Source organism: Physeter macrocephalus, chromosome 14 (genome assembly GCF_002837175.3).
Source record: "Physeter macrocephalus isolate SW-GA chromosome 14, ASM283717v5, whole genome shotgun sequence".
In the NCBI taxonomy this organism is placed as follows: domain Eukaryota; kingdom Metazoa; phylum Chordata; class Mammalia; order Artiodactyla; family Physeteridae; genus Physeter; species Physeter macrocephalus.
This window is the reverse complement of record NC_041227.1, coordinates 38,802,313-38,816,933: the sequence shown is the minus strand read 5'-3', so window position 1 is coordinate 38,816,933 and position 14,621 is coordinate 38,802,313. Positions and strand designations below refer to the sequence as shown.

The 14,621-nt window shown below is 35.9% G+C and overlaps 1 protein-coding gene across 3 annotated transcripts in view; it reads right to left on the bottom strand.

Moving 5' to 3' along the window:
• MACROD2 (mono-ADP ribosylhydrolase 2) overlaps positions 1 to 14,621 on the bottom strand; it is a 2,044,226-nt gene that overhangs the window by 1,556,465 nt on the left and 473,140 nt on the right. For all 3 annotated transcript variants that reach the window (XM_028499297.2, XM_028499299.2, XM_028499300.1), the window contains exon 4: positions 9,868 to 9,897. In XM_028499297.2, coding sequence (XP_028355098.1) covers positions 9,868 to 9,897 — 30 coding nt within the window. The remainder of the gene's footprint in view (positions 1 to 9,867; positions 9,898 to 14,621) is intronic.

Sequence of the window (14,621 nt, the reverse complement as noted above, 5' to 3'; positions counted from 1 at the left end):
CACCCTATGTCAAACAACGAGCAAGACAGGGACACAACCCCACCCAAGAGCAGAGAGGCTGCCTAAAATTATAATAAGGTCACAGACACCCCAAAACACACCACCAGATGCAGTCCTACCCACTAGAAAGACAAGATCCAGCCTCATCCACTAGAACACAGGCACCAGTCGCCTCCACCAGGAAGCCTACACAGCCCACTGAGCCAACCTTAGCCACTAGGGGCAGACACCAAAAACAACGGGAACTACAAATCTGCAGCCTGCAAAAAGGAGACCCCAAACAAAATGAGAAGACAAAGAAACACCCAGCAGTTGAAGGAGCAAGGTAAAAACCCACCAGACCAAAAAAATGAAGAGGAAATAGGCAGTCTACCTGAAAAAGAATTCAGAGTAATGATAATAAAGATGATCCAAAATATTGGAAATAGAATGGACAAAATACAAGAAACTTTTAACAAAGACTTAGAAGAACTAAAAAGCAACCAAGCAATGATGAACAACACAATAAATGAAATTTAAAATTCTCTAGAAGGAATCAATAGCAGAATAACTGAGGCACAAAAATGGATAAGTGACCTGGAAGATAAAAGACTGGAAATAACTTCCACAGAGCAGAATAAAGAAAAAAGAATGAAAAGAATTGAGGACAGTCTCAGAGACCTCAGGGACAACATTAAATGCACCAACATTCAAATTATAGTGGGCCCAGAAGAAGAAGAGAAAAAGAAAGGGACTGAGAAAATATTTGAAGAGATTATAGTTGAAAACTTCCCTAATATGGGAAAGGAAATAGTCAATGAAGTCCAGGAAGCGCAGAGAGTCCGATACAGGATAAATCCAATGAGAAACACTCCAAGACACATAATCAAACTATCAAAAATTAAATACAAAGAAAAAATATTAAAGCAGCAAGGGAAAAGCAACCAATAACATACAAGGGAATCCCCATAAGGTTTACACCCGATCTTTCAGCAGAAACTCTACAAGCCAGAAGGGAGTGGCAGGACATATTTAAAGTGATGAAAGGGAAAAACCTACAACCAAGATTACTGCACCCAGTAAGGATCTCATTCAGATGTGACGGAGAAATTAAAACCTTTACAGACAAGCAAAAGCTAAGAGAATTCAGCAACACCAAACCAGCTTTACAACAAATGCTAAAGGAACTTCGCTAAGCAGGAAAAACGAGAGACGGAAAAAAACTACAATAACAAACCCCCCAAAATTAAGAAAATGGTAATAGGAACATACATGTTGGTAACTACCTTAAACATGAATGGATTAAATGCTCCAACCAAAAGACAGAGACTGGTGGATGGATACAAAAACAAGACCGTATATATACTGTCTACAAGAGACCCACTTCAGACCTAGGGACAAATGCAAACTAGAAAGTGAGGGGATGGAAAATGATATTCCATGCAAATGGAAATCAAAAGAAAGCTAGAGTAGCAATTCTCATATCAGATAAAATAGACTTTAAAATAAAGACTATTACAAGAGACAAAGAAGGACTCTACATACTGATCAAGGGATCAATCCAAGAAGACGATATAACAATTGTAAATATTTATGCACCCAGCATAGGGGCACCTCAATACATAAAGCAGATGCTAACAGCCATAAAAGGGGAAATCAACAGTAACACAATCATAGCAGGGGACTTTTAACACCTGACTTTCACCAATGGAAAGATCATCCAAAATGAAAATAAATAGGGAAACACAAGCTTTAAATGATACATTAAACAAGATGAACTTAACTGATATATATAGAACATTCTATCCAAAAACAACAGAATGCACTTTCTTTTCAAGTGCTCATGGAACATTCAAGATATGATAAATCGTATCTTGGGTCACAAATCAAGCCTTGGTAAACTTAAGAAGATTGAAATTGTATCAAGTATCTTTTCCGACCACGCTATGAGACTAGATATCAAATACAGGAAAAAAATCTGTAAAAAATACAAATACATGGAGGCTAAACAATACACTACTAAATAACCAAGAGATCACTTAGGAAATCAAAAAATACCTAGACACAAATGAAAATGAAAACACCACGACCCAAAACCTATGGGATGCAGCAAAAGCAGTTCTAAGGGAAGTTTATAGCAAAACAATCCTACCTCAAGAAACAAGAAACATCAAATACACAACCTAATTTTACACCTAAAGCAATTAGAGAAAGAAGAACAAAAAAACCCAAACATAGCAGAAGGAAATAAATCATAAAGATCAGATCAGAAATCAATGAAAAAGAAATGAAGGAAACGATAGCAAAGCTCAATAAAACTAAAAGCTGGTTTTTGAGAAGATAAACAAAATGGATAAACCCTTAGCCAGACTCATCAAGAAAAAAATGGAGAAGATTCAAATCAATAGAATTAGAAATGAAAAACGAGAAGTTACAACTGACACTGCAGAAATACAAAGGATCATGAGAGATTATTACAAGCAACTATATGCCAATAAAATAGACAACCTGGAAGAAACGTACAAATTCTAACAAAAACACAACCTTCTGAGACTGAAGCAGGAAGAAATAGAAAATATAAACAGGCCAATCACAAGCACTGAAATTGAGACTGTGATTAAAAATCTTCCAACAAACAAAAGCCCAGACCACATAGCTTCACAGGCGAATTCTATCAAATATTTACAGAAGAGCTAACATCTAGCCTTCTCAAATTTTCCAAAATATAACAGAGGGAAGAACACTCCCAAACTCCTTCTATGAGGCCACCATCACCCTCACACAAAATCCAGATAAAGATGTCACAAAGAAAGAAAACTACAAGCCAATATCACTGATGAAACTACAGGCTAATATCAGTGACACATGGAAAAATCCTCAACAAAATACTAGCAAACAGAATCCAACAGCACGTTAAAAGGATCATACACCATAATCAAGTGGGGTTTATCCCAGGAATGCAAGGATTCTTCAATATACGCAAATCAATCAATGTGATACACCATATTAACAAATTGATGGAGAAAAACCATATGATCATCTCAATAGATGCAGAAAAAGCTTTTTACAAAATTCAACACCCATTTATGAAAAACACCCTCCAGAAAGCAGGCATACAGGGAACTTTCCTCAACATAGTAAAGGCCATAGACGACAAACCCACAGCCAACATTGTTCTCAATGGTGAAAAACTGAAACCATTTCCACTAAGATCAGGAACAAGACAAGGTTGTCCACTCTCACCACTATTATTCACCATAGTTTTGGAAGTTTGAGCCACAGCAATCAGAGGGAAAAAAAGAAATAAAAGGAATGCAAATTGGAAAAGAAGTAAAACTGTCACTGTCTGCAGATGACATGATACTGTACATAGAGAATCCCAAAGATGCTACCAGAAAACTACTAGAGCTAATCAATGAACTTGGTAAAGTAGCAGGATACAAACTTAATGCACAGAAATCTCTTGCATTCCTATACACTAATAATGAAACATCTGAAAGAGAAATTAAGGAAACACTCCCATATACCACTGCAACAAAAAGAATAAAATACCTAGGAATAAACCTACCTAAGGAGATCAAACACCAGTATGCAGAAAACTATAAGACACTGATGAAAGAAGTTAATCCACCTCCTAGAAAAATGGAAATAAAAATAAACAAATGGGACCTAATTAAACTTAAAAGCTTTTGCACAGCAAAGGAAACCATAAATAAGACGGAAGGACAGACTTCAGAATGGGAGAAAATATTTGCAAATGAAGCAACTGACAAAGGATTAATTTCCAAAAGTTACAAGAAGCTCATGCAGATCAATATCAAAAAAAAACAGACAACCCAATCAAAAAATGGGCAGAAGACCTCAATGGACATTTCTCCAAAGAGGATATACAGATTGCCAACAAACACATGAAGGGATGCTCAACGTCACTAATCATTAGAGAAATGCAGATCAAAGCTACAATGAGGTATCATCTCACACCAATCAGAATGGCCATCATCAGAAAATGCAGAAACAATAAATGCTGGAGAGGATGTGGAGAAAAGGGAACCCTCTTGCATTGTTGGTGGGAATGTGAATTGATACAGCCACTGTGGAGAACAGTATGGAGGTTCCTGAAAAAACTAAAAATAGAACTACCATATGACCCAGCAGTCCCACTACTGGGCATATACCCTGAGCAAACCATAATTCAAAAGGAGTCAGGTACCACAATGTTCACTCCAGCACTATTTCCAATAGCCAGGACATGGAAGCAACCTAAATGCCCACTGACAGATGAATGGATAAAGAAGATGTGGTATATATATACAATGGAATATTACTCAGCCATAAAAAGGAATGAAATTGGGTCATCTGTAGAGACGTGGATGGATCTAGAGACTGTCGTACAGAGTGAAGTAAGTCAGAAAGAGGAAAGCAAATATCGTATATTAACGCATATATGTGGAACCTAGAAAAAAAATGGTTCTGAAGAACCTAGGGGCAGGAGAGAAATAAAGATTCAGATGTAGAAAATGGACTTGAGGACACGGGGAAGGGGAAGGGGAAGCTGGAACGAAGTGAGAGAGTGGCATGGACATATATACACTACCAAATGTAAAACAGATAGCTAGTGGGAAGCAGCTTCATAGCACAGGGAGATCAGCTCGGTGCTTTGTGGCCACCTAGAGGTGAGGTGTAGGGAGAGTGGGAGGGAAATGCAAGAGGGAGGAGATATGGGGACATATTTATATGTATAGTTGATTCACCTTGTTATAAAGCAGAAACTAACACACCATTGTAAGCAATTATACTCCAATAAAGATGTTAAAAAAACAAAAAACCACAGAGCAAAAGCACGAGCCCTGAGTGGGAGTCAAGAACCCTGTCTTCTTATTGGAACTTTGCACTTTATAAGCTGTGTGACCTTGAAGAAGTCACTAAATCTCCCTAAGTCACAGTTCCCTCAGTGATTAAAGTAATAATAATAATAATAATAATAAATAACACTGATCTCATTTGAGCATTGTGGCTGAGACAGTGCTATGTATTTACCACACCATTTCCTCTTCCTGGGAACACTGGAAGACTCCATTCTTCCCAGGCTTCATTGTAGTTAGGTTGGGGGTCACTTGCCTGAATTCTGACCCATGGAATGTGGGCAGAAGTGACATAAGCCATTCATGAAGTGCTCTGTAAATACATCCCACAAGATCCACCAGCTGTCTCTTCCTGTTTTGTGACTGGAGCCACATACCACATAGAGTAGCTACAAGATAGAGAAGCAACCTGAGACTCCGTGTCACCACCTGTAGGAGAGCCTGAGTAGAACAGCCACCAATCTACTCAACACTGATGTGAGCAAGAAATTAACCTTATTGTTTTAACCACTAAGATTTTTAGGTTTGTTACCACAGCATAATATAGCCTACCCTGACTAAGAAAAGGACTAAATGAGAAAATAAAATTTACTTCTTTTATATCTAAATATGCTATACTGCTATGCAGGTTAGTACTGGGAGCAATGATGGAGAGCTTGTAAAAATTAATAGAACTTCTAAGGTTTTTTTTGACATTATACCATTACATAGATTATATAAAGGCTTCCTGAAAGATAGAATCCAGTCACTATAGACCAGCCACATTCTTACTTAAATATTAGTATATTTATTTTCCCTTAACATGTCTGGGACATATATACATAGATGATCCATTTTACCAAGTATTTTAACTGATATGACTAGGTAGTTGAAGCCCTATCACTTATACTCACTACAATGACACTAAGTGACACTAAGTTCCTAAAGAGAGTGACCTCTGGCCCAAAGATGAAAATCCACACCTATATAAAATGATTCTCTCACTTTAAAATTAAAACTGAGTGGGTGATTGTGATCATTTTAAAAATCTCCTCTTAGGAGATCTCTTGTCTTGATCATAATCTCCAAAAAAAAAAGAGCAAAATGCTAAGATTATAGATAATACAATTTTGTATAGACTGATTTTTTGCCTAAATTTCAAGTGCAATTTATACAGAACTGGGGGGAAGCCCTCCTGAGAGCCTGAAAAAATGGTATTTAAGGTACTATTATTATTTTTTTATGTGGTCCCAAGTTTTCTTGATCAAATTGTTTAGTCAATCAAAGAATTATTTCCTTTAGAGGTTTTTGAAGGGATATTAATTCAAGTCAATAAAAGGAATCATTGATCAAATCCAAGAGGATTGTATCAGTTCAAGGCTCCTTATTAGATGATTATTAGCTGTTGCTGTACAAATATCACTGACAGGATTAATAAGATTTGTCATAGAATCAAAAGGCCAAAAATCAGTTCAGAGAAGGCTAAAAATATTCCTTAAATTTAAGTTTTAAATTCAGCTTTCCAAAAATCGGAAATGTATTTTAGAGCAATCTTGACATCTCCAGAAGTGCATAAATGAATTAAACCTGTCAATGACCTACTTTAATGAAAGAAATTACAGCCATCTTAAATACTTATAATTTATCTTTATGATGATATTGAGTTGCTAATTTTAGAATTCAGAAATGAGAAATTATGGCAAATAACTGCATTTAGCAAAATCAACCACCTAGAGGACAGTCAAGTATATACTTCAGGCAAACAGAACATTGAGTTTGCCCATTCCTGAACGTCTTGCCATTGCTAAAAATGTACACTGTATCTTCCCACACAGGTTGAAGGAACCACAAGGAAATACAGGCCAACTCACTAGAGCTAATTCTATACACACCAACCATGTATACATATATTGAAACAAAGCAGCTTGACAAGGGTACCTGAACAGCAGCCTACCTTCCCACAATGGCAGGAACTGCTCATTGCCTGCCAAACCTCCACCCTCCCCTTATTCCTTAGAAAACAGAGCACTGCTTTTTTTTGATGAGCACATTTCTTCCTGGCATAAAACTATATTATCCATGAATGAACATTTGATCAATTCAAGGATATGAGACATCAGATAAAGCTGCTTAAAGAAAACTGGCTTGTCTTTTAGGGGCCACCTTTTTGATTTTTTGCATTTCTTACTCCTCCTGACCCCCATATTTTTGATGCCTAGAGTCCAGCAGCCTCTGTGGACCCTGAGTTCCACACAGTAGGAAGGAAGAGCAGAAAAGCCAGAGCTTGAGCACTTGATGACAGGATGGGATTACTGCACAGCCCCTCTAGTCTACATCTAAACTACTTTCACAGGGGACAGAAACATTTTTCTATCTCCTTTAAGTCACTATTATTTGGGGGTTTTCTGTTTTGGGCAGCTAAAGTGATTTGAACTTATATAATTAGTCAATTCAGTTTTTTTTTAAATAGCCAAGAACCATAAATTAACTCTCTAGCTAATTTGTCTGCTGTTTTAAATTGATAGATTTGTATATGTAGACTCAATTTTAACTTTTTTTATCCTATTTAACAGTACTAGTCAAATTTGTTAAAATACTAATACGTCATGTAAGAAAATCGTCACTATGAATGACTTATCTTAATTTTTCCTTCACATATTATAAGAAACCTAGAGATAAAAATTTATTGGGAATCCAGTACATTCCTAAGGAAAATTTCTCTACTAGTTCCCAAAGAATACCAAAAAGAAGAAGAAGAAGAAGAAGAAGAAGAAGAAGAACAATGAGAAACCCTGTATAATTATATTTTCTAAAGTAATTTGGGGAAGAAGAAAAATACTCTGCTATAGAATGTGCATTGACATGTGGTAATATGAAGAGCACTTTCTAGTTTAAACTATTTTCTATCATTTCTATTTCCAACATTCTGTTTTTAAAAATCTATTGATTCTTTTTTTTTTTTTTTTTTTTTTTTTTTTGCGGTACATGGGCCTCTCACTGTTGCGGCCTCTCCCGCTGCGGAGCACAGGCTCCGGACGCACAGGATCAGCGGCCATGGCTCATGGGCCTAGCGGCTCCGCGGCACGCGGGATCCTCCTGGACCGGGGCACGAACCCGCATCCCCTGCATCAGCAGGCGGACCCCCAACCACTGCGCCACCAGGGAAGCCCTATTGATTCTTATATGGGAAAAATGGTTAAAATTTTAATTTTCAAATAAAATTTACGCTGAAACCTCCTGATGATGATTTATAAAGGATAACATTTCTTAGAAGTTGGGGACCAAGTAAACAAGTTCTAACTTGTTTGTTGAAAACCTAAAGCTCTGTATAATCATATCTATTACAACCACATACATGAAAAGAGGGAGCAAGAAGAAGAAGGAGAGAGAAAACAAACCTATTTATGTCCATCTGGGTCCTAAATGAAAAGGACCCCATTCTACTGTATACTTTTTTCCTCCCCTACCATGTAGTATAGACTGGGGCTAGTTAAGCTTTCATCTTTCAACCTAGAAATAAAAATAATAAATAGTTCCAAGATTTTAGTATCAAAAAAGAATTCCTAGTACAGAAATCTCTCTCTTCCTCATCTCACTTTGATCTCTTTCTCTCTCTCCTCTGAAAAGGAAGAAAGAAAAAGCAAAATGCCATTACCAATTTCATTTTTATTTTTCACAGTAAGTCACTGATATATTAAGCTCTCAGGCTACAAAGTCATAATGTTTTTAGTCATTATTATGAAAAAAAAAAAGATAAAACCCATAAGTCTCCAGATGTATTGTTTTAAAATTCATATTAAAAGTGACTCTATCGTGCAGCCACTATTGAAAACAGTATGGAGGTTCCTCAAAAAACTAAAAATAGAGTTGCCATATGATCCAGCAATTCAACTCTTGGGTATATATCTGGACAAAACTATAATTCAAAAAGATACATGCACCCCTATGTTCATAGCAGCACTATTCACAATAGCCAAGATATGGATACAACCAAAATGTCCATCAACAGATGAATGGATAAAGAAGATGAGGTATATATACACAATGGAATATTACTCAGCCATAAAGAATGAAATAATGTCATTCACAGCAACACGGATGGACCCAGAGATAAGCATACTAAGTGAAGTAAGTCAGAAAGAGAAAGACAAATACCATATGATAGCACTTATATGTGGAATCTAAAATATGACACAAATAAACTTATCTATAAAACAGAAACACACTCAAAGATATAGAGAACAGCCTTGTGGTTGCCAAGGTGGAAGGGGTGTGAGGGAGGGATGAATTGGGAGTTTGCACTTAGCAGATGCAAACTAGTATATATAGAATTGATAAACAACAAGGTCCTACTGTGTAGTACAGGGAACTATATTTGATATCCTGTGATAATCTATAATGGAAAAGAATATGAAAAAGAATGTATATATATTTATATACATGTATAACGGAATCACTTTGCTGCACAGCAGAAATTAACACAACATTGCAAATCAACCATACTTCAATAAAATAAATTTTTTAAAAAAGTGACTATCGGGCTTCCCTGGTGGCGCAGTGGTTGCGCGTCCGCCTGCCGTTGCAGGGGAACCGGGTTCGCGCCCCGGTCCGGGAGGATCCCACGTGCCGCGGAGCGGCTGGGCCCGTGAGCCATGGCCGCTGGGCCTGAGCGTCCGGAGCCTGTGCTCCGCAACGGGAGAGGCCACAGCAGAGGGAGGCCCGCATACCACAAAAAAAAAAAAAAAAAAGTGACTATCATCTACTATATGTGTGTTCATCTCAATAGCTTATTGCTACTATAGTTTATGCCAAAGATAGAAATATAAAGCTTGATGATAACAACAATAGTATTCTGCATATTTTGAAGTCAGTTAAAATAACATTTAGGCAAACCCAAGATATTTCTATTATAAATATTCTAAGATTATAATTTGCGTGGTTGATGACTACAGCAAAATTAATTTTCTTTAAAGTATCACAGAACTTACTAAACATCTTATGGTTGGCGTAGTAATAAAATATATTTTAAGTGATGTTCAGGACTTACCACCTCCACCTCCAAGAAGACTGGCATTTGCTGTTCAAAAGAAAACAAAATAAAAGACATTAAATAATATATAAAAATATAATATGCCAGAGTAGTTCAACAAAAGTTGGTAATGATCATGATCATGCTGTACATACACACACACACACACACACACACACACACACATATCAGACAGACTTTATTATTGTTTTATTATGATATGAAAATTGAAATATTTCACTATTTTTCTCTTCAAATGAATATTTTTACAATGTGCTTCCTTCTAATAAAATGAAGTACATATGTGATCCTTTTTTTTCCATTCTGTAGCTAAATTAATCTTTTGGTTTCTCCATTTTATCAACCAGAGATAGAACAATGTTATTTAGGCAATTTCAACAATTTCAAAGGACAATGTAACAAGAAAGTATAATGATAATTTTAATTAAATTAAACACGATCAAATAAAGCTATCTCAAGACACTGCAATAAGAACGAACTCAAATAGTGATAGATTTATTCGTTTTTACATTAATTTTTGTTTGAGGGAAAGAAATAAATTTTAAATATTTTTGTAAAACAATGATGTGTCATTTCTTACCCATTTAACCATTAACCTAGCACATATAATTATGAAGTCAAATAATAAGCAAAATATAAGACCATTCCATTTAGATTTTTTTTTAAGAGGTCAGATTTTCAGAGGTTCCACTGCAGTTTTCTGCTGAAGTATTAAGCAACTTTACGCCTATGTTTATCTAGTCTCTACAAAAGCCAGAGAACAGAAGTCCTGCAGCAACATAAAAAAAGTATGTGGTAATCAAAGTCCCTTTCTTTGTGGAGAAACCTGAGCTACCAAAAGATTAAAGAAATCACTTAAGAAAGCGGAGTAGGAATCTTTAACGTGAATTTTCCTGTGATGTCCACAAACCATGCACTGCCATAGTAAGAGAAGCAAATATCAGAGTGTTAATGATTCCATCAATAAATAATGGAGCTTTTTAAGAAGAAATGCCTATATTCATATGTGATGGTTTGCTAATTATTGAAACACTAAAGAGAACATCATGAAAATGCGTGGAGAACAAATGCCTTTGAAGGTTTTCTCAATATGTCAATCTTAGAGCATCAAATCTTGTCTCATATGATCTTCCAAGTACAGGGCCATCTAATTGCTGCTCACGCCTTCCCCTCAGTGCTTTCATCACAAATATGGACTGCGTAGCAATGCCATTAGTCAACCATAAACAAAATTTGCTTCAGATGTTACATTTTATTTACTTTTTTAACTTTTTTTTTTCTTTTTTGGGGCCGCGCCACGTGGCATGTGGGATTTTAGTTCCCTGACCAGAAATCAAACCTGTGCCTCCTGCAGTGGAAGCACACAGAGTGTTAACCACTAGACCTCCAGGGAAGTCCCACTTCAGATATTATAAAGTCATCTGCCACCCTGTCACTTCAGATCCCCCCTTCTGACTTCACAGTGAAAATGTGTAGTATTTACATAGATCGTATCCAGGACTTAATGCCCTGCCCCAAATCAAACTTTGTAACTGTTGAAGTGGTAACTTGCTGAAGGGGAATGAGGAAAGATGTTATGAATTCTATCTTGGTTCCATACCCTTTAGTGGATGGGAGAAATTTCATGATGTCTCTTGGCAAACCCAAACATTTTCTTAAAAATCTTAGCTACATGCATTTATAAAACTGCATGGCATTTCACACTCCTGCCGATTTTTTATTTTTATATTTGACTGAGAACTCCTTCCCTGTCTATAGGTTTTCCAGATCCCAGAAACTCCATCTGTTGTCCTCCAATTTATACATATTCATTCATAAAGAAAAATTTATTTCCAACAACAAACAACAACAGCAAGGAATAGTAGCTTTACACGCAAATTATCATGCCCAGAATCACAATAACACAATATAACCTATTTTCACCCAATGCTTTGCTTAATAAAGGTGGAGGCTGCCTCTTTTGAGAGCGCAGCCCAAGACCCATCTGTTTAACCAGGCCCTCATCCAATAGAGGTGGGTGGATATGTGGGAGCAGGTATAGGAACTGGAACTCCAGTCCTGGAGAACCATCAAGTCAGTTTATGTCAGATGTGTGCTCACATCTAGGTGAGCGTGTCTGGCCACATTTTAACATCTACATAGAAGTATTTTATAAAATTGTGGCATTTACATAGGGCACAATCACTTTTAAGATAATTTCATGTGCATTACCAGTCATGTAATAGAATCTTAATCTAAGCTGCTTAAATATAGTCAAAGCAATCTAATAACTGTAATCCTGATAATGATTTTTCTAAAGAACCCATCAAATTTAAGTCTATTTTATCAATTTCTGTTCTCTAAAAATTAAAAAATAAAATGTTTATATTATTAGGAAAAATATCAAGACAATTTTCTTCAATAAAAGTGATAAAAATATTGGCAAATAAAAGTGAAACTTTATTACGATTTCTAACATTATTCTACCTTCACAAAGCACCTTATGCATAATATAACTGATTGTCAACATTTATTGGTCAGGTGGATTAATATTATTTCTTCCATTTTACAAAAGTGAAAATGACTTTTGTGTTCCTAAAATTAGTAGTCATTTAATTTTTACGTAATTATTTCTAATAAATCGAGGTATATCCTAATTAGAGAGGAAGCCCCTAAAGATAAAGTCTGAGTTTAATAATTTGGCCTGCATTTAATAAGTTCTCTATACATGTTTTCCAATAGTGAGATAATTGGCAGGATTAATCCCATTTTTTATTGACGTAGAAGAGGTTTTTTGTTTACTGAAGTGTGTGGAAAGAGCAAACTTTGGTCCTTTTCTTCCTGTTCAAGGTCTGTTAAAGAAACTCTTAAAAGTTTATTTGGAAATAGTGATTAAAATTGTATGAAATATGTTTATATAGTTATGTCCCGCTCTAGGTCCCCTGCTAGAGGGAATTTTGGATATACCTCTTGTTATTCCTAGAGTTTCACATGGAAGGTAAAGGAGAAAGGAACAAAGAAAACTTAAAGTTGATAAGCATGATGTTACTGCTTCTAAATTGAGATTTAAAAATCTCTTCTCTGAGCATGCTTACTAATCAACACTATTTTCCTTTTTTTATTTTTAATTTTTTATTAGATTTAGGCTCACTTTTCCACTCCCTGTCAAGACTACTTCATAGATAGTGCCATATATATATATTTTTTTTCATAGTAGCAATGGCTAATTGCTACTCTTTTCTTTTTTTTTTTCTTATACAGCAGGTTCTTATTAGTTATCCACTTTATACATATTAGTGTATATATGTCAATCCCAATCTCCCAATTCATCACACCACCACACCTGCCCCCGCCACTTTCCCCCATTGGTGTCCATACATTTCTTCTCTACATCTGTGTCTCTATTTCCGCACTGCAAACTGGTTCATCTGTAGCATTTTTCTAGGTTCCACATATATGCGTAAATATACAAAAAGTGTTTTTCTCTTTCTGACTTACTTCACTCTGTATGACAGTCTATAGATCCATACACATCTCGACAAGTGACTCAATTTCATTCCTTTTTATGGCTAATATTCCATTGTATATATGTACCACATCTTCTTTATCCATTCATCTGTCAATGGACATTTAGGTTGCTTCCATGACCTGGCTATTGTAAATAGTGCTGCAATGAACATTGGGGTGCATGTGTCTTTTTGAATTATGTTTTTCTCTGGGTATATGCCCAGTAGTGGGATTGCTGGGTCATATGGAAATTCTATTTTTAGTTTTTTAAAGAACCTCCATACTGTTCTCCATAGTGGCTGTATCAATTTACATTCCCACCAACAGTGCAAGAGGGTTCCCTTTTCTCCACACCCTCTCCAGCATTTGTTGTTTGTAGATTTTCTGATGATGCCCATTCTAACTGTTGTGAGGTGATAACTCATTGTAGTTTTGATTTGTATTTCTCTAATAATTAGTGATGTTGAGCAGCTTTTCATGTGCTTCTTGGCCATGTGTATGTCTTCTTTGGAGAAATGTCTATTTAGGTCTTCTGCCCATTTATCGATTGGGTTGATTGTTTTTTTAATACTGAGCTGCATGAGCTGTTTATAAATTTTGGAGATTAATCCTTTGTCCATTGATTTGTTTGCAATTATTTTCCCATTCTGAGGGTTGTCTTCTTCTCTTGCTAGTAGTTTCCTTTGCTTTGCAATAGCTTTTAAGTTTCATTAAGTCCCATTTGTTTATTTTTGTTTTTATTTCAATTACTCGAGGAGGTGGATCAAAAAATATCTTGCTGTGATTTATGTCAAAGAGTATTCTGACCATGTTTTCCTCTAAGAGTTTTATACTGTGAAGTCTTACATTTAGGTCTCTAATCCATTTTGAGTTTATTTTTGTGTATGTTGTTAGGGAGTGTTCTAATTTCATTCTTTTACATGTAGCTCTCCAGTTTTCCCAGCACCACTTATTGAAGAGACTGTCTTTTCTCCATTGTATATTCTTGCCTCCTTTGTCAAAGATTACTTGACCATAGGTAGGTGGTTTATCTCGGGGCTTTCTATATCCTGTTCCATTGAGCTATATTTCTGTTTTTGTGAATTTTTTGGAAGAATTTGAGAAGGAAGGGTGTTAGCTCTTCCATAAATGTTTGATAGAATTCACCTGTGAAGCCACCTGGTCCCATACTTTGTTGGAAGATTTTTAATCACAGTTTCAATTTCATTACTTGTGATTGTTCTGTTCATATTTTCTATTTCTTCCTGGTTCAGTCTTGGAAGGTT